Here is a 21,837-nt window from a genome sequence, read left to right on the forward strand (position 1 = left end):
CGGTCCAAACACACATGTTGGTAGGTGGATTGGTGACTCAAACGTGTGAGTGTGTGAGTGAATGTGTCACCCTCTGAACGACTGACGCCCCCTCCAGGGTGAGATCCCACCTTACACCCAGTGATTCCGGGAAGGCTCTGGACCCTGTTACAGTGGTTACAGACAATGAATGAATGAAGTTGCTGGGTCTTAAAATTTAAACCATCAAACTTTAATGGCAACCACAAGAAGAACATACATCCCTCTTTTTTTATTGATTTTGTGTTTTAGTGAAAATACACAAATGCCTGGATGGATGTGGTAGTGGGGGAAATGAGGTCATGAGTCACTAGTAACCTAACATGATTTAAAAAAAAAAAGCACTAGAGGAGCCTGAGGCCTAGGCAAGAGTCTATCACTCAGAGCACGGCGGAAGTGGCTGTTATACATTTGACGGAATGTGTTGCTGTTATTAAACACAATGGTTGTGCTGCAGCACTCAGTGCAGTCTGCCGGCTGACCTGACTCTAACTGGGCTTTAAAGGGGTAATATAATTGCAGAAAGCAGTGATAGCCTAAAGGAAAACAACCTGACATTTTGCTGCTTTTACGGACTGACATTTTATTGCTAAATGCCATCACATTAAGAACCGACGTCATGTAATTACTGCTATTCAGTATTCATAATGTCCACAACACCTTTAATCAGTGTATTACCCATAAATATCTGACAACATCATCAATCATCATCAACAGCATCAATCATAGCTGAAAACTTAAATTGCTAGTTGAAGCTTGTATTGACTGGTGATCTAACACTGCAGCACCAATAAAGTACTGTACACACAACAGGACATTGGAAATGCCGGAGACCACTCTTTATTTATACACTTCATATTCAACACTGATGTGTTGGACAGAATATTAATTTGTCCACAGTTTTGATGCTTCTCAAGAAGCTTCCTCTCAGTTTTTTTTTCTCACTGACAACTTGTTAAAGAACCATTGTGTTGTGTTGTTGTGTGGAAGGATGGACAGAAACACCCGAGGATTTCTCAGATCTGAAATGAGAGTGGAGCCTGTGATGAAAGCTTTATCGTTTATGATGTCAGTTTGGTAGTTTTTGGAACCTGCTGGTGTTTCATTTATCTTCCTTTGACTCCCCGTTTTTTAATGTAAGTGGATTCACTTGCATCTCATCTCCTAAAAGAATAACTGTGGCTGAATGTACTTTAAAAGAAGGGTGATCTCTCTCAGAGTACTATATTTGAGCACTGGGACGCATGGTGCCTCATAGGAGAACAAGCTGGGGACCATTGAATTGTTTGATTTCTAGACAGAGCTACGTAAAGAGAAAAAAACACATGAAAGGAAAAGAAGGAGAAGAATGTCCAAATTGCATCAGAAAACCAGGCTTAGAAAACCAGCCTGATGCAATACAATAACAAACACAATGTTTTGCTGAGTAACTTGTAAAATGATGAACACAGACACAGAAACACTGCTACTTTCTTCAGCTGCCTGTTTCACTAAAGGCACTCAGTGTTGTAATGTTTAACTGACCACCAACACACACACTCTCTCTCTCTCACCGATACTCACCAGAGCAATGTCCTGTAGAGGGCTCGGAGCCCCACCAGGTCCAATCATAACACTTCCATCTATCCTGCACTCGTTCTGCAAAAGACAACACCACTCACTAAGGCTGGGGGATGCTACCAATTTACCCATTAGATTTTCAGGGCTGGTGTCCTGATGTGAATACCAATATCCACAAAACTGATCTTATATATACACTGATCAGCCACAGAATTATGACCACCTACTCACTGTTCTCAGCTCCACTATCCACAGGGCACTTTATAGTTCTACAATCCACAGAGCAGGTAAGATGCAGCATGAAGTGTTGGTGGTGTGTTAGTGTCTGGTGCTGGTACGAGTGGATCAGACACTGCAGTGATACTGGAGTTTTTAAACCCCTCAATGTCACTGCTGGACTGAGAATAGTCCACAAACCAAAAACGTGGTACCTCAATGGGGTATGTTTAAATACTCCAGGAGCACTGCTGTGTCTGATCTATTTGTACCAGCACAACACACACTGACAACACTACCACATCAGTGTCACTACAGTGCTGGTAGTGTATGCAGAGCAATAGAAGTACTACAGCCTGCAATACAGTCTTCTAACATAAAACAATGCAAATATACAGTAGTGAAGCTGATCAAATGCACAGTGAAGGTAGAAACAATAAGGTCATATTTATGTCGTGGCTTATCAGTGTCAATCTGAGACAGCACTATTTCATATGGATTAAAATGGTGAAATGAGGATCAGGGATGAAGATCAGAACCTCCGAGTCCATGGTACTCAGTCGGAAAAGGGTGGAGTGCTCTCTCCAGGTTGGAAGTGAGATCCTGCCTCAAGTGGAGGAGATTAAATACCTCAGGGTCTTGTTCACGAGTGAGGGAAAGATGGAGCATGAGATTGACAGGTGGATCGGTGCAGCGTCAGCAGTAATGCAGGCTCTGGACCGGTCCGTTGTGGTGAAGAGAGAGCTGAGCGAAAAAGTGAAGCTCTCGATTTACCGTTCAACCTACGTCCCAACCCTCACCTATGGTCACGAGCTTTGGGCAGTGACAGAAAGAACGAGATCGTGGGTACAAGCGGCTGAAATGAGTTTTCTCCGCAGGGTGTCTGGACTCTCCTTTAGAGACAGGGTTAGGAGCTCGGATATCCGGGAGAGACTCGGAGTGGAGCCGCTGCTCCTCCACGTCGAGAGGAGCCAGTTGAGGTGGTTCGGGCGTCTGGTCCGGGTGCCTCCTGGACGCCTTCCTGGTGAGGTGTTCCGGGCATGTCCAACGGGGAGGAGGCCCCGGGGCAGACCAAGAACACGCTGGAGAGACTATGTGTCTCGACTGGCCTGGGAACGCCTAGGTATACCCCCGGAGGAGCTGGAAGTGGTGGCTGGGGAGAGGGAGGTCTGGGTTTCTCTGCTCCGACTGCTTCCCCCGCGACCCGGATCCGGATAAGCGGTGGATAATGGATGGATAGATGGATAAAATGGTGAAATTTGTGAATTATTACTCCTGTACTGAGGAGGTGGTTTAAAAAAATCACTTTTATGTGACTAATTAATTCTCAATGGAGTGAAGCTGAGTAGCTATAAATTAAGCCTAATTACTGTTTTATTTGGTGTCAGATTTTACAACATGCAATAATGACTGGCATCAACTTCCACAATTAACTACTGACACAATGATCAAAGCACAAACAAAGCGGGGAGGTATTAATCACACCCTCTATATGAGATTAAAGCACTAGAAGGCCAGCATGGGATTCAGACTATATTCAGTACAGTCCAAACCGTACTCATTGTGTTCTGAGAGGATGAATATTTAATGAAATCCTTGTTGTTCTGGTGCATGGGCAAAAACATTTACTTGCTGCACAACTTAAGTAGGGTGGGACACTTTGAATTAAAATTTTGAATAATTCTGTTAATAGGAGTGAGTCAGTGAGCGAGTGAGTGACTGATGAACTGAGTGGGAGAATGAGTAACATTCAGTAGATATGAGCTGAGGTGGACTTTGTGACCTTCAGAGAAGTATTTGTGATCCAGAAACCTTTTGTAATCCATCCAACACACACACACACACACACACACACACACACACACACACACACAGGTGCTTGCAGTTGTAATCAGCTGTCAATTTTTAAACATAATTTATTCAAAGCAATTGGATTATTTATTTAATCATTTGTTTGAGGATTAAATGCGCAGATCACAGTTGTAATCAAAAAAACAAATTTTATAAAATTCAGAAAATGTTTCCCCACCTGCTCCCAGTCTGTTTGTGTGTTCAAAACCAGTCTAATGTGTTTGCGAAGCCCCAGTGTTTGTAGATGAGTAGAAAAAAGGGCTAGGTCCAGGATGCCAGTTTCTCTCTCTCTCTCTCTCTCTCTCTCTCTCTCTCTCTCTCTCTCTCTATCTATCTATCTATCGCTCTCTCGCTCTCTCTCTCATTTGGAGTTTTTTTTTACAATGGACAGAACTCCAAACATTGAAAAACACAAACCGAAATGAAGATATAGCTCTATTCCTGCTTCATATGTGGGCAATGCTGACTTATTTTAGCAGTTTCGGGTCAATTAAGGTGGAAGTATCAGACACAGGAGACAGTTACTGGCATTAACGAAAGTGCTACACAAATAAAAACCCTGAGTTACAAACATGTTTCTGTGGTAATTCAGTGAATGTAAAAACTACAGACATGTACAAACAACTGTTGTTTTTTTCCACGATGGAAATTACTTAATAAATCTCTCATCAAAATTATTAAGGTGATATATTCAGAATATTTTGACTTTTTTCTCTAAATGTTTCTACTTGATTCTCAAAATATTCTTACTTTATTTCTTGAAATATTCTGACTTTATTCTCATAAGTTTCCAACTAAGAGTCATGGCCACAGGCCTACCCTGTCTACACTGTTAATTCACTCTCACACTCTGACACATTCTCACCTCCTTCTCGGCTGTTTTGTGCACATTCCGCAAGTCAGAGTCGGAGCTGGAGCATTGGAAGTGAGAGGGGAGCGCGAGGCAAACTAGACGCTGATGCAGCTTTGTTTTTGTTAAGAGCATTAAGAGCCTCACACCTGGTCGACAAAGTGAAGGCAAATCCATCACTGACAAATTTAACTGGACACCCACATTTACCTTGATGGCACACCTGATGAAGCCAGACGGCACACCACGGTGCCATAGCACCCCAGTTGAGAAAAGCTGGTATAGTATATTATTCAGACATAGTGTATTATTCAGACATAGTGTATTATTCCTCTGAGAAGGCTTTACACAAGTTGTTGGAAATTTCTGAGAGGATTTATGGAATTCAGCTGCAGGAGGATTGGTGACATCAAGCCTTGATATTGGATTATTAGTTCAGGATCACAAACATCACTCAAAGATTATGATCTTACATTGCTGCTACAGCACATCCCACACTTCAGGCACCACAATTCTTAAAAGTCTGATCACAGGAATAGTTAGACTTGTTTTTGTGCATACAGGGAATAACCACATGCATTTTAATGCCAATTGTAAACAAAGGCCTGTGAGGTTAACTGCTGATCCAATCAGGTAAAAGGTCAGGAATACCTAGTGGATTCATCAACACACACTGAGAGCCTGGAACACTCACACACACACACACACACACACACAGTGTCTTGTTTTTGTGAATTGCAGGGCCATTTCATAGCCTTTTATTAATTTTGTGGAGCCTCACCAATGTACTACAAATTAACCCTATCCCTGACCATAACCCAAACCTAAAACCTTGCCTTCACCTTAAAATGTAATGATGTACATTGTGGGGGCCAGTCTATGTTTATACAGGTTCTGGACCCACAATGAGATATATTCTTGGTATGTAAGGACACACACACACAAACCTAAGCTGAAATAGAATCAGCCGAAGCCTTGGCAGACACATGAAGACATGGTTCAATGAGCAAAGACACATACAGACACACACACACATACACACACACTTGCCTTAGTGTAGCCTGTGGCTGGAGCACTCAGGGAGCAGCCAGCTGGGGCATGGTTCTCTGTGTGTGAGATGCAGATGGAGCCCAGTCCTCCGTGCCTTGCTCTCCAAGCCTCCATCTCCCGGTGCAGCACCTGTCCATCAAAGCGCTCCAGATCCTGAGCAGCGATGAGTGTCCGCACCTCAGCCAGGAGGGTGAGCTGGAGGGTTCACAGAGAAAACACAAGTTACACATAGCAATCCATCAGATTTCCTTCTGCAAGTGTAAAACTGACTATAACAAGCTTTGGCTTTAAGATTAAGCCTGGTTTGCACTTATTTTTTATTATTTATCAGTCCTTTTATTCCCACAACTTTCTCTCCAATTTAGTCATTGCTAGTTCCATTCAACTAGTTAGGTCTCTCCTTATTGCATGGTGTGACCAAGTCTAGCAACATTTTCAGCGCACTTTGAGGAGAACACTAACTCCCATACCTTACATCAACAAACAGATGCTAGCGTTATCCAACATCAAGTAATGAGTGAGAGGAAGGGCTATCCTAACCACTCAGGTTTGTAGTCAGACTGAAGGGCATATCAGTTCTGCTTCTTCTGATCTATAAGGTCCGCAATGGCCAGATACAGGTGACCACATTTATAATCAGAATAGACTTTAGCCTCACTTTCTCACATAGCCACAATATGAATGAAAAACTACCAACAATATTCAAGCTGCCTATTCCTCCTGCAAGCTTTTGTTGTGTGGATTCTACTCAGATATCCATACACATCCTTTCCAGTCCAGAAGGTAGACCCATCCTAGATATAATTCAGGTGCATATATGAAGCAACATAGAACATGGCTACAACACAGCTCCCCCCCTCAACTCCAAGGCTGACCTTGGCGTGTGTGTTGAAAAGCTCAAACAAGGCCATGGCGAGGGATTCCACTACGATGTGGCCATGCTGGTACTCCTGGATGTAGTAGCCCATGGTCTGCCTCTCAGCCTCAGTCAGCAGAAGATAGGCCTGTTCCTCCAGAGAACTCCTCGCTCCAGCCAGAGCTGGAGGCAAAGCAGGGGTCACCACACCTTTACAACACACTGACTGCAGAAGAAAGAAACACACAGAGGACACACTAAATATTAATATTTCATTTAGGTCTCCAGGCGTCTGTCTGAATGCAAACATGGACAAAGATGTTCAATGGAATATTTGTACAGTCTCCATAAAAAACAGTTTATAGTGAAATGAGATCCTGGGGAAGCAGCTGCACATTCAGAAAAACTGTCTCTGTGGTGGTACCCTCAAAGGTACATTTCAGTACCTTCAGGTAGGGATCATAATTGTACCTTCTTCTATTCCAATGGTACATTTTAAAATGTTGTTGATTGTATATGCCCAATTACATCTCAAGTACTTTACACAGTTCTATAATGAATTATTACAAACTTTTACCTCTCCTTCTAGAGAAGAGAACGTAATGTACCTTTAGGGAACACAACTGGACTTTAGGGAACATCTACAATTATGACTATGTGCAGTCCTCTCTGGTTGTTTATATTCATTCATTCATTCATTATCTGTAACCGCTTATCCAATTCAGGGTCACGGTGGGTCCAGAGCTTACCTGGAATCATTGTGCGCAAGGCGGGAATACACCCTGGAGGGGGCGCCAGTCCTTCACAGGGCAACACACACACTCACACACATTCACTTACACCTACGGACACTTTGGAGTCGCCAATCCACCTACCAATGTGTGTTTTTGGAGTGTGGGAGGAAACCGGAGCACCCGGAGGAAACCCACACGGACACAGGGAGAACACACCAACTCCTCACAGACAGTCACCCGGAGCGGGTATTGAAACCTCAAACCGCCAGGTCCCTGTAGCTGTGTGACTGCGACACTACCTGCTGCGCCACCGCGCCGGAAAAAGAGTTGTTTGTACATGGATTAAGTTTAACTTGTCTAGGATTTTATTCACTGTTTGAATTATCACAGAAACTCATTTGTAACTCCTGTTGTTTGGTTTCATAGCGCCTTCAGTAATACAGTTAGCCGTCTTATAAATTTGGAGACATTTCCACCTTAAGAGATCCGAAACAACAAATGTAAGTCAATATTATCCACCTATGGAGCAGTCAGCAATAAGCTAGTAGCAATAAGAGAGAGAGAGAGAGAAAGCCTAGCATACTAAACCAGTCTGTCTTTCACTCATTTATAGACACTGGGACTTCAACAGCACATCAGAATTACCACCTGAGCTTTCTTTAAGTTCTAGTGGCTGAATGCCATCAAATCTTCTGAATAATGTTCCAGAATCTAGCATAAAGCCATAAGAGTAGAGCCTGCTGCTGCAGCAAAGTCATTTCAGACCAACCGCTGGATGAGCAGGTGTGTTCAAACGTCTGGCCAAAGATTGTGAGTTTTCCCATGGGGACAGCAGTGTGTGGGGTTAGTACAGCACAAAGAACAGATCAAACATGGCAGGCAGCAGGTGCAAGGCCCTCGTTCTGCGACCCCTCCACTCAGCCATGGCTAAAACTAAGTACCAGAAGCCTTGGAGGTATGGAAGAGCTTAAGAAATAACACAGACTCTATGAATCACTCGCTTTCTCTCTGACTCTCTCGCTCCCTCATTCACTCACCCACCCACTCTCGCCCTCGCTTCCTCACTTTCTGCCCCAAACCCACTCTCCCCTCGCTCTCCTCTCCAAAAAACATGCCACTCTTCCTTTCTCCTCTTTGACGTTCTCCTTAATCAGAACTACATTAGAATCTGCCCCAGGCAGTAGGACAGGAAGACAGAGAAAGAGACAGAGAGAATGAGAACCAAAGAGAGAGAGAGAGACAGAGAGAGAGAGAGAGAGAGACACAGAGAGAGAGAGAGAGAGAGAGAGAGAGAGAGAGAGAGAGAGAGAGAGAGATAAAAAGCTCTTTCTCTTTCTCCTTCTCTTGCTCCACATCTCTCCTGGAGTCACGGGTATTATAAAAAGCAACAGAGAGCAATTTAACCTATTTTTTGTAAAAAAAGGAAGAAAAAAAACTCTGTCACTCATCAAGCTGCACCTAAACATCAAACTCCATTTCACTACAGCTGGAAAAACGTCTCGCTCCTTTCATAAACTCCCTTTAAATCTCTTTAAATATTATCCACACTGTAGTAATCTCCAGACTCCATTCATCATCGCATAAATAGAGTGTATGGTTCCTCCATTAAGGAAACAGTCTTGTGCAGCTGGAATTGTAATATTACGAACAGCAAAAGGAACTTCAAAGTCGTCTTCCATCATTTGTCAACCTAATTCAACCCTATGTGTAACATTCATTCATTCATTATCTGTAACCACTTATCCAATTCAGGGTCGCGGTGGGTCCAGAGCCTACCTGGAATCATTGGGCGCAAGGCGGGAATACACCCTGGAGGGGGCGCCAGTCCTTCACAGGGTAACACAGACACACACACACATTCACGGACACTTTGGAGTCACCAATCCACCTACCAATGTGTGTTTTTGGACTGTGGGAGGAAACCGGAGCACCCGGAGGAAACCCATGCGGACACGGGGAGAACACACCAACTTCTCACAGACAGTCACCCGGAGCGGGAATCGAACCCACAACCTCCAGGCCCCTGGAGCTGTGTGACTGCGACACTACCTGCTGCGCCACCGTGCCGCCCTATGTAAGGGTCATTAATTTAAAAAATAATCTGAATGAAGCAGCCGCACATGAGCTTAAAGTCACATTGCTCAGTGAGAAGTGTTGCCAGCTGCACTGAGATGTGGAGGAGTGTAAGAGTAATAGAACTGAATCCTCTGGAATGGTGGAGCACCATTGGATACCAGTGAACAACCATCCAACACCTGTAGCAACATCTGTACACACCAAAGCTCTTTGTGGCTGAATGCTATCAGTTCCTCACAGAAATGTTCCAACAACTGCCATGAAGGTTTCCCAGAGGGGAATAAAATGGGACAAATGACCAATGAGCATCAATGATTTCAGAGTGGTCTGTTGGAATCAGGGCTAATCACTTGCTGATAGCTCACAGTCCAACGCAAAGGTCAACACAATATTAATTTGTGTGAGAGCAGATGGGCAGTTGCTGCAGGCCTCCAGAGTTTCTCTCCAGAGTGGCTTTAGCTTCTAAAACAAAGCATAAACTGAACGTGTCTATGACAAAATGTCAAAGGCATTTGACTCTTCACACTTTATGATGCAAAAGTTAAAGCCAGTACCTACAGGCAACAGCTTCAGCATCTACCTGACACAGTTACAAAAGCTCAGGGGGAAAAAGTGTGAGATTTACAAAGAGCCCAAGGTTAAAGCCTAGAGAGAGAGAGAGAGAGTCAGAGAGAGAGAGAGAGAGGGAGAGAGAGAGAGAGAGAGAGAGAGAGAGAGAGACCAGTCAAAAGACAGGGAGAGAAAAAAAGAGTGCAAGATAGAGAGGTAGAGATAGCCTGAGTAAATGAGAGAGAGAGAGAGAGAGAGAGAAAGAGAGAGAGAGAGAGAGAGAGAGAGAAAGAGAGAGAGAGAGAGAGAGAGAGGGAGAGAGAGACCAGTCAAAAGACAGGGAGAGAAAAACAGAGTGCAAGATAGAGAGGTAGAGATAGCCTGAGTAAATGAGAGAGAGAGAGAGAGAGAGAGAGAGAGAGAGAGAGAGAGAGAGAGAGAGAGAGCGAGAGCACAGGAGGGTGTTTGACACACAGCATTGTAAAATCAATACTTCATAGGCATTTGCACACAGCATCAATGCCAGGTTACAGTGTGGGTTTCGCTCTGGCCACACAAGTGACAACCCCAGAAACATCAAATCCAGCATTTTAAGTTCCTTCTAAGACCCTCTGTTAGCTGTGCTTTGAAGATAGAAAGAGGTACAGGAGCGATCAGGAGGGAGGGAGTTCCAAAGGGAAGAGGCAAGTAATTAAGTAATTAAGCTGCAGTTAATAAGGCGTTTTTTCTGATTAAAAACGTCCTGTTTTAAATATCAGCTTATGTTTCACAATAAATTAACTTGATCACTGGGGTAATCTCTACATGAGGCAGCCTTAATCAATAACCAAACTCAGAGGTGACCCTACCATAGAAACCACTCTTTCACCAACACACACACAGTCATATTTAGACGTAATAGGTAAAATCTCGTGTCGTTGATGTTCCAAGGGTTAGTTGTCATAAAACTGCTTTAATACGTTTCATTCTAGAACAGTGGTTCTCAGTCTGTGGGGGTTCTCTTCACTGGTGGGACGTGAAGCAGCAAGAGGTGGTACGCCAGATAAACTTGAAAAAATGTTCTATAATTAAGGGATAAATTAATTAATTAACTGAAAAGTGGAAGTTTTTATGTAAATTACATTACATTTTTTACATTAAAAAAATACAAAATGGCCTACGCATACACCATAGTTCATTAGATCTGTCAGGGAAGGTGGCGAGGGGCGGAAAGATGGGAGTTCCTCTGTGGTTTTCCACTACGCAAGGGATCACTATCCCTCAGTATTTTGTGAAATCCATGTAAAGAAAGCCCAGTTTCAGCTCCTTACTGAACGTAAACAAAAGCTAGGGACAGATGTGAGTGATTTGGACATTATTACAAGAAAACACAGGAGAGATATATTTATGTATACAGTGTTTCATCTGGAATATATTTAGCAGCCAGTGGAAGGCACCCTCAGCCTCCCATCTCCCAACAACCCTGCCCCAAACCGGTGCAGCATAAAATGAATTAAAAAGCAAAGAAGAATACATACGCTACACAATCAATTTTACACATCCATTATTTTCATAAGTTTTATAGCACTTAAGGCTTAGAGCACTTCATTTAAAAAAGAGCTCCATGGCTTTGTCATAGGGAAACTGTATATAGTATATTGCAACAATTGGTCACAGGATGCAGTGGTCATATGGCTGGATAATGCTGGATGTTGGACTACTCTCTGTCCAGCAGGGACTGCAGCAGCAATGCTGTGTCGCTCCATTCAGACCAGTGTAACACACACTGACACACCACCACATCGACACGGCAGCGCGGAGACAGATCCACCCCAAATAATACCCACTAATGTTTGGTAGTCCTGATCATTGAAAACCAGGGTGAAAGGGGCAAAAAGTATCCAGAGCATCAGTATACATAAAGAGAGAGAGAGAGAGAATGATCCAATAAAAAGTAAATCAAAAGCTATTTGGATACACAGGTTTGGTTTATCTTCTCCTTGATGCAGCGCATCTTCACATGGATTTGTTAAATTCCATCATCAGCACGCCTGATTATTTATTGATGGTAAACTTAATGAAGTATTGATTAGCCAGGTCAGGGGCTGGATGGTAATTGAATGGGGTTTAGACCCTGATTTCAGTAAAACTGCAGGAAATCAAAGACTGGCCTGCCTTGAGCTTCTTTGGTTTGTTAGAACTAACACAGTCACCATGGGTTGTATTAATTTTTTTTAATTTGTTTATTCTAAGGAAATAATTGCTATTGTGCTGGTATATCTGCTTTAAACACTATCTCCAGCCTACGTTTTCTGTAAACACTCATCTGCTCTGGATGTAGTCCACATTGTGGCACACAGAGCAGGGCTGGGCTCATTCTCCAGGAGAATCCAAGGCAGTTGTGCAGCATAAAGCCACAGGCTTGGCGAGGGATGGCGCCTGTGCTTCTGACCTTGGCCAAATTAACACTGAGTGAGATGTGAGTCCACCTCCGCAGTCACCCTAACAGCAGCGGTGGACTCATGGCCATGTCTTTACTGTCACAACAGGATTCGTGTGTCTCTACACAAAGCCCAGCAGAGTCTGACTTGCGTGGACACAGAAAGACAGTAAATGAGAGTATCTGTGCAGCAGACTCTGTGTATATGAATGTAAACGCATGAATGATGCAGAAAGAAACCTCCCTCTGGGGCTTGTGAGGACTCTCATATCCAGGATTCTCATTCAGGAACACTCTATAAGAGTCCATGCATTCAGTTGTTATTAACACCAGGAACAGAGGTATTCAAAGCTCTTAGAAGGAAGAGCCAATGCTAATACAATTGTTAATATACAATGGGATACTAGAGCAGATGCACCTGAGCATAGAGGGGTATACATCCCCCCAGCATAGAGCTATGGAACAGGGGAACTATGTACTCTGGTGTGATGGTGATCCATCTAGCATATCTGGGATAGATGGAGCAGGGTTTGTGATCCAAAACTAATCACATAGAATCTGTACCTGACGTGTCCAATGCTCTCATGGCTGAATGCTATTTAATTCTCACAGCAATGTTCCTACATCTGGCCAAAAGCCCTCTCAGAACATTAGACTCTCACTACATACAAAGTGTATGCGAGGCTGAGACCCCCATTAAATCAGTGGTGAGTTTTCTGATGTCTAAGGGTTAAAGACGCGAGTGGCAAAACAAGTCCAGTCCAAGTCCTTGCTGCATTGACTCAAGGTGATGGATTGTCAGGACGGTAAGTGGTCAATGAATTCCTTGAGAAAGGCCTTGCTGCTCTTGCTCCCCTGGCTTTGCTGCATGGCAGGGTTCAATGACGGGCTCCTCACACTCACTCCATCCTAATAAAAGCCTGCCAGGACAAGAGAGGCCTAATTTACAGGCCAAAATCCTCAAGGTTACCCCAACAATATGTAGTCATAGGCCTTTCTGGCAGCCAGGTTTCTCAGCCAAAAACTTCCACTTTGCAGAGCAAAATTAATCCTCCACCCCTTCCTTTGCTCCTCTCCTCTTCCTCTAACTCTCTCCTCATCCCTCATTTGAGTCCAGATCTTACCCCCAGAAGCTGCTGACTCATCAGCATTCCACCACCGCAGTGGCTCTCCCTCCCGCAGGGGGCTGATATGACACAAACCATCTCCACTGCTTAATAACTACACCAAACTACATTCATTACACTCAGACAATTATGAAGGTCCAAATTTTTAACCCTATGTTTACTTCATTTATCATAAGCTTCAACCTTACCCTTTTTAACCCTTTATAATCTGCCCCAGTGTATAGAAATCTGCACTGACCATGGTAAAAAGGAGTCAGGACATGCAGGAAAGATCACTGCAATACTGCAACCAAGGCACCAGAAGGTTTTATGACATTTTATTCACATCTCAAATAATTGAGAGGGCCAAGAGTCATTGAATGATAAATAAAATACCACTTATTTTTATGGTAAATCTTGGATAAGCAATCTGCTGCAAGCTTTTTTCCACCACTTTTCAAAACCAGCACTTCCAATTATAAGATGCTGTCAAGCTGTGATCTCAAAGGCTAGAACATCCTGTCTTTGAGATCCATGCAGGTAGCCACCTCTTTTTTCAAACTGTAGCAAGTGCAGGATAGCTTGACACGCTTGTAGGAGAATGTGAACAGCCAGATATGCAAAAGATACTCCTGAACATTAGTGGCTCTATTCACACATGCACTCACTTGGAATTTACCCCTACTAGGGCACTAGGAGGGTAAAGACTGTGTAAAGTCTGGGACAAATGTGGACGTTTGTGTTCACACGTACATGCATACCATGTATACCATGCATGTATAAAAGAGGAAAGGGCAAAGAGGTGTTCTGCACACCCAGAGAGAGGAAGGTCATATAAGGTCAGTATTAGCTAGTCCACTAGCAGCTTTGTGGCATAATTACTTTATATTCGATATTAGATATTTATTTATTCGTTAATTTATACATCCTTCTTTTAACCACGTCATCCTGTTCCGGGTCGGAGTGGATCCAGCCAACACAGAATCATTGGAAACAAGGCAGGAACCCACTGCTATGGCATCTGTCCATCACAGGGTGGCACACACTCACCCAGAACACATTCACAAAGGCAGTCCACCTACCAACATGTGTTTATGGACTGTAGGAGGAAACCAGAGCACCTGGAGGAAACCCACGCGGACAGGGGAAGAACACACCAAACTCCTTGCAGACAGTGGCCCGGGGTGTGGATTGAACCCATAACCCCAGTACACTGAACACCGTGCTGCACTCAATTTTAAATATTGTTGCTGTCTAAACTGTCTAAAGAAAAATAAAAAACGTGTATCTCCATTTTTCTGGATTTTTAGTTAATTACATCACAGCATCTGTGTTTCACACAGTGTAAACCTTTCATGATGAATGGGTCAATAGAAATGCTCCAAAATCACTTTAAATATTTTTTTTTACATTGACGTCGGTTTAAAGTTAATAAGTTTTTCCCTGTTCCTGTAAAGTTACTGTTCTGGAGATATATGTTTTTCTTAGGACATCAGTGATATATTCCACATATTTCAAATATGCCACAAACAGCAGTGAGAAACCCAATTAGACAAAATTACATCTAGAGGCAGAAACAGCTGTTTTTCCAGCTGTTTTTCTACTGATGATTATAAGCTGGCCCACATGTTATATATATTCTCGAGTGTTGTTCAAAATTGTAATTAAAAACTTTTCATAAAATTATGATGTTTACTCCAATATCCGGAGATGAGGATGTTGCACTTTTCCTGCTCCATATGTGGGTAATATTGATTATTTTTGCTGTTTCAGATTACTTACAGTGGAACTGACTCCAAATTCTGAAGACTACTAACTGCATGAAAGTAAACACAGACTGTAACTGTTACAAAACTAAACAGTGCGAGTTAAAATGAGTTTCTATGGTAGTTTAAACAGTGAATTAAAAAAACAAAAATCACACACAGTTTAAAACTCAACCATGTAAAAATAAATACCATTCCACCTTAAAAGATGCTGAGCCTCTGAACGTGAACAAACCAGAAAGAACAGCGATTCACTAAAATCATAGACATTGTCTTTAAGCCCTGCTAATTCAACTTTAACTGTATTAACCCAAGTCTAACAAGATGCAAATAGTTAGAACAAATGTTGACTCAGAATGCCATGTTGGCACTCCCACGATGGCACAGATGCCAGGGGGCACACGATTTTGGAACTGAGGGTTCATTAGTGAAAAGCTTTTGATCTAGATTTGCTTGGGCTACACAGTGGATGTGCAAATTGTGGATAATGCCACATTAGCAAATTGGATTTACTTGTGCTACATAATGACTAAAAGACGAGTGTTTAAACACAAGGGAGCAGGAGCCAAAGAGTGGGAGAATGAGAGAAAGAAAGAAAGAAGCACTCCATTTTCTCAGCTGAAAATCCAAGCCTATTCCAGCTGTCCACAGTGATATCTCTTTGTCTATCCTTCAGTCCTAATTCTGAGTTATGCTCCACAGACCACACACTAATTACTCTCGCTCAAAAATCAATTTCTACCAATTACTGGAACACATTGAATTAATATAAGCTTAACCTTCAGCAGCAATGACGCACCTCAACTATCTATCATGTAAAAAAAAATCACTTCTCTCAGTCCTTGTACTCTTTATAGAAACACACAGTCATGCTGAGAACCATGATAGAGCCTTTTACATAATACAGAAGCACTGATTCAACAGAGAGAAGAGATGACCTAATCGACCCATTACAATCACAGGTGGGTAAATTAGCCTTTGTCCGTACTCAAGTTAAAAGTATCATTATAATTTGTGTAAAATAAGAAATCAAATTCTTGCAAATACAAAAGAGTTTGCCCCAAGAAACTACTTTAATAGGTCTACACAAGGTTAAAATAAATTACAGAGTATCTACAAACCAGATTCCAAAAAAGTTGGGACACTAAACAAATTGTGAATAAACACTGAATGCAATGATGTGGAGGTGCCAACATCTAATATTTTATACAGAATAGAACACAAATCACAGATCAAAAGTTTAAACTGAGAAAATGTATCATTTTAAGGGAAAAAATATGTTGTTTCAAAATTTCATGGCGTCAACAAATCCCAAAAAAGTTGGGACGAGGCCATTTTTTACCACTGTGTGGCATCCCCCTCTTCTTCTTACAACACTCAACAGACGTTTGGGGACAGAGGAGACCAGTTTCTCAAGTTTAGAAATAGGAATGCTCTCCCATTCATGTCTAATACAGGCCTCTAACTGTTCAATCGTCTTGGGCCTTCTTTGTCGCACCTTCCTCTTTATGATGCGCCAAATGTTCTCTATAAGTGAAAGATCTGGACTGCAGGCTGGCCATTTCAGTCCCCGGATCCTTCTCCTACGTAGCCATGATGTTGTGATTGCTGCAGAATGTGGTCTGGCATTATCTTGTTGAAAAATGCAGGGTCTCACCTGAAAGAGATGACGTCTAGATGGGAGCATATGTTGTTCTAGAACCTGAACATAGTTCTCTGCATTAAAGGCGCCTTTCCAGACATGCAAGCTGCCCATGCCACAAGCACTCATGCAACCCCATACCATCAGTGATGCAGGCTTCTGAACGGAGCGTTGATAACAACTTGGGTTATCCTTGTCCTCTCTGGTCCGGATGACATGGCGTCCCAGTGTTCCATAAAGAACTTCAAATCGTGACTCATCTGACCACAGAAAAGTCTTCCATTTTGCCACACTCCATTTTAAAAGACCCCTGGCCCAGTGCAAACGTCTGAGCTTGTGGAGCTTGCTTAGAAATGGCTTCCTCTTTGCACTGTAGAGTTTCAGCTGGCAACAGCGGATGGCACGGTGGATTGTGTTCACTGACAATGCTTTCTGGAAGTATTCCTGAGCCCATTCTGTTATTTCCTTGACAGTGGCATTCCTGTTTGAGGTGCAGTGACGTTTAAGGACCTGGAGATCACGAGCATCCAGTAGAGTTTTATGGCCTTGACCCTTATGCACAGCAATTGTTCCAGATTCTCTGAATCTTTTGATGATGTTATGCACGGTTGATGATGATAACTTAAAAGTCTTTGCTATTTTATTCTGGGTAACACCATTCTGGTATTGCTGCACTATCTTTCTGCGCAACAATGGTGGACTTGGTGATCCTCTTACCATCTTGGCTTCAGAGAGACACTGACACTCTTTTTATACCCAATCATGTTGTCAATTGACCTAATTAGTGTTTATTGGTCTTCCAGCTGTTCGTTATATGCTCAATTTCCTTTTATCAGCCACTTATTACTACTTGGCCCAACCTTTTTGGGGATTTGTTGACACTGTGAAATATTGAATCAACATATTTTTCCTTTAAAATGTTACGTTTACTCAGATTAAACTTTTGATCTGTCATCTATGTTCTATTACAAATAAAATATTAACATTTACCATCTCCACATCATTGCATTCAGTTTTCATTCACAATTTGTTTAGTGTCCCAACTTTTTTGGAATCCGGTTTGTAACAGAACTGCAGTGTTTTTTGTGCAGTGTCTATTAGCACAGGAACTAAGGCCTTAGTTCGTGTGTTGTTTTGTGTTGGTCAGTTGTAAAACAGTTGCAAAAAACTCAAAAATTAGTCTCAGAAATTAGTTCATATACCGTGAAAATTCATACCTAATATTTCCATATTATATTTCTTCAGAATTTGTATTTGTTTTACAAACAATAAGTGAGGTCCCAGTCTGTGGAAATGTTGGCCCTCCCAAAGTTTTGTTTTGCCCACCCAAAAAAGACAAGACAGTGGCCACACCCACACAGCACTGTAAATGCAGGGTGGCAGAGTGCAGTATTAATGTTTCAGGTGAAAGGACCATGCAAACATTCCTCCACTGTAAAGAAATTTGTTCTTCAGCTAAAAAGCCTCAGATAAAGAAAAAGACAAGACCCAGCAGTGGACTAATAGAGGCCTCTAACATTATTTACGTAATTATGACATGCAGTTACCCATAATACAGCATACATTCTTTACATGAGTCATTTAGCCAGTTAAAGTGAAAAGTGGCTCTGAGGTGGAGGAATTTGCCCCAAAAATTTGGACTGACTTGTGGCAGTGGTTAATAGCAGATGTGCAACCATGGTGTTATGTTAGAAGTGAAAGAAGCATTTAAGATTATAAATATATATATTAAATAATTTCATATTTAATCATTCATATTATCATTCATATTAATATAACATTGATTTCATATCGCCAAGTATACTGTTATCAACAAAATACCCCGAAATATCGTGATATTATTTTAAGGCCATATCACCCATGCTTAGCCACAAAGCAGCTTTACAGACATTTGAAATTAAAGCCAAATGAATGGCCCCAAGTGAGAAAGCCAAAGGCTTTGCAAGAAACTTTGGGAGGAACCACAACTCACAAGGGGACACATCCTCCTCTGGTCGAAAAAGTTATAAACATTTCATTTAAAACTGCAGGTAGAAGCAGCCTTGGAGTCTGCTCAATCAGTCCCATCTCATATCCAAGAGATACAGAGCCACAGATGTGAAGCTGTAAGGAGTGGAGGGTAGGTGTGGATTAAAACTGTTCTGTTGTGCTCGTCTGTGTGTAGCAGCTGCTTTCTCTGGGCTTCACAACACTGAGGGACATTCTTACAGTCTTAACATTGTTTGCTGTGCTAAATCAATGACCTAGGAACACCAAACTCCTCTCACTTATTACTGCTCACAGAAACACTCTCCTGCTGAAATGATCACCCTGTGTTCAAAAAGGAAATTAATACATTTTCCTTACATTCCTTTTAGATCACTCAGTAGTGGAGCATACTCATGAGCAGTAATAAGTGACAGAATTTCATGTGCTTAGGTCATTGTTTTAGAGTTTAAGAGTTTTAGAATGTCTCTGCTGAGAAAACAAACACAAGGGAGGCATGGCTGGAGAGACTGATGTGGCTGAATACAAAGCATTTGTTTTGTCTGAACTGATGGTGCTCTAGTGTGTCATCTAGAGGCAGAAAGGATCATATCCAGAACCATTAATGTATCTTGCTACCAGAAATGGGGTAACACTCAAAATCCTAATTTATCAAAAGCTTAAAAGTCAGATGTCTGTTCCCTAATTCACCCTCTGTGTGCAAACCTTATAACTGATTCAGTTCAGCGCAGACTGTAAAACAATGGTAAGTGAATGTCCAAAGTGAAACCAAAATTAGCTAAAACACTCCATTACACAGATACTCAGTGACTCATATCCTAATGAGTTTTGATTTGACTTATATTTACATCTTGGTTATGCATAACTTGACTCATATTTAGTGAGTTACATGTGTCTTAACACAGATTTACACTAGAGTTACTCATGACTTAACTGAAACTCAAATTCCAGTGACTCATGATTTGACTCAAACTTACTTTATAATTACTGAAGACTTGATTCAGATTCACTTAATAATTACTGATGACTTGACTCAGATTCACATCCCAGTGACTCATGATTTGACTCAAACTCACTTCATAATTACTGAAGACTTGATTCAGATTCGCTTAATAATTACTGATGACTTGACTCAGATTCACATCCCAGTGACTCATGATTTGACTCAAACTCACTTTATAATTACTGATGACTTGACTCAGATTCACTTAATAATTACTGATGACTTGATTCAGATTCACATCCCAGTGACATATGATTTGACTCAAACTCACTTTATAATTACTGATGACGTGACTCAGATTCACATACTAGTGACTCATGATTTGACTCAAACTCACTTTATAATTACTGATGACTTGATTCAGATACACATCCCAGTGACTCATGACTTGACTCAGATTCACTTAATAATTACTGATGACTTGACTCAGATTCACATCCCAGTTACTTGTGATTTGACTCAAACTCACTTTATAATTACTGATGACTTGACTCAGATTCACTTAATAATTACTGATGACTTGATTCAGATTCACATCCCAGTGACATGTGACTTCAGACTCAGACTCCAATAGACAAGAATTTTATATCTATAACAGGCCAAGTAGCAGCTTGCCATATTTTTAACATGTCTGTGGACTGTGTTGTATTTTAGCCATTTCTCCGTGTGAAGTTTTCATGGCTCTACAACCTTACCTCTATAAAACTATACGACTGCACTGTATGGAGTGTTGTGTTAAAATGGCTGTAAATTCTATGGGTCACCTTGGGTTTAGTCGTCTTTTATTCCCCAATTCCACACTAGTGCTAGACTCTCAGCATGGGAATGAAAACTAGAATACTGAAAATGCTGAGATACAAGGGAGGAAGGCTGAAGAATGAAGGAAGAAAGAAAATTTCAGAAGGGCTAATATTCTTTATGGAAGAACTTGATATCAAACCACAAGGTGAGTTAAATCATCTTAAGCTGATATTAGTATTGACTCACAAAGAGTGGGAAAGGATCTTTCTACAGACGTTAGACATAAAGGGAATATGATTCTAAGGTGGCGGTGACCTTTTCTCTCCCAGGCAGTGGTTCTTTTTTTAAAAAACATAGAAGAATTCCTACCTAACTGTAATTTGTTATAACGCCTGGTCGAGTCATCATAATCACAGCAATGTTCTAATAAAAGACTAAAGTCTTGCCAGATAAGTATAGGCTGATGATGCAGGAAAGGGGCCAAAGAAGAATGTTGGATGAGCAGACTCAAACCTGGCATGAATTCACAATGAGCCGTAGAACACAAAACTGTTCATATACATTAATGCAAGCTCATATCAAGGGATTTTGTTATTTTTCTTTTACGCTTCTATTGATCCGTCTTGAGAAAATCTCACCCCAACCTCTATTATATTTCTTTATATTTCATAGCTATTTTATAAATGCTGCTGTTTCGTTAAATCCTCACACACTGCTTGTTAGGAAGGGAAATAAGTACAAAACACACCGTGCTGCTGGGGGACAATGTTACACAGTTGAAAATTCCACTGCTCCTAAATTTTGGGGCTTAGACTTAGGTTAAGGCTTATGTTTAGGTTTAGTGTAGGGTGAGGTTTAGGGTTATGGCTAGGGTTAGGGATAGTGTTAAGGTTAAAAGTAGGGTTATGGCTAGGAATGGGAGCAGGTTTTGTGATAGGAATCAGAAATTCATTATGTACAACTGATACACACACACACACACACACACACACACACACACACACATTTTACAGCTTATTTGTTTTTAGATTCTAGGGTTTAGACAATTTGCTCATAAACAAGACAAATATTGATATTTTTTCAGCTGATTGCTTTGGCTTTCAGGCAAATTGTAAAACATATGTCCACAGGAGTAATGCTATTGGCATAAAATCATCTAAAAACCTAAGCTTGAGATTTGTTCACAAACTGTACACTTGTATTTACTCATTAATATAATTCCATTGATAATGAGTTAAAAATACATTGAGAAGAAATGTGGAAGAGTTTTAAAATGCTTCAAAGCTGCAGTTATCTCTGCTTATTGTGTACATTTGTGTTATTGATTTATTAAATTGAAGAGGCACTGATGTATTTTCATAAAAATGTGTATTTCTTTGCAGAAAGAAAAAAACATTTTGCCAAATATTCCACA

General features: G+C 41.5%; 1 protein-coding gene across 1 annotated transcript in view; it reads right to left on the minus strand.

Moving 5' to 3' along the window:
* LOC136677522 (whirlin-like) overlaps positions 1-21,837 on the minus strand; it is an 87,651-nt gene that overhangs the window by 13,100 nt on the left and 52,714 nt on the right. The window contains exons 6-8 of the mRNA XM_066655092.1: positions 6,421-6,627; positions 5,546-5,740; positions 1,582-1,656 (exon numbers count right to left, since the gene is read on the minus strand). Coding sequence (XP_066511189.1) covers positions 1,582-1,656; positions 5,546-5,740; positions 6,421-6,627 — 477 coding nt within the window. The remainder of the gene's footprint in view (positions 1-1,581; positions 1,657-5,545; positions 5,741-6,420; positions 6,628-21,837) is intronic.

This window comes from Hoplias malabaricus, chromosome X2, assembly GCF_029633855.1.
Source record: "Hoplias malabaricus isolate fHopMal1 chromosome X2, fHopMal1.hap1, whole genome shotgun sequence".
NCBI classification, from domain to species: Eukaryota; Metazoa; Chordata; class Actinopteri; order Characiformes; family Erythrinidae; genus Hoplias; species Hoplias malabaricus.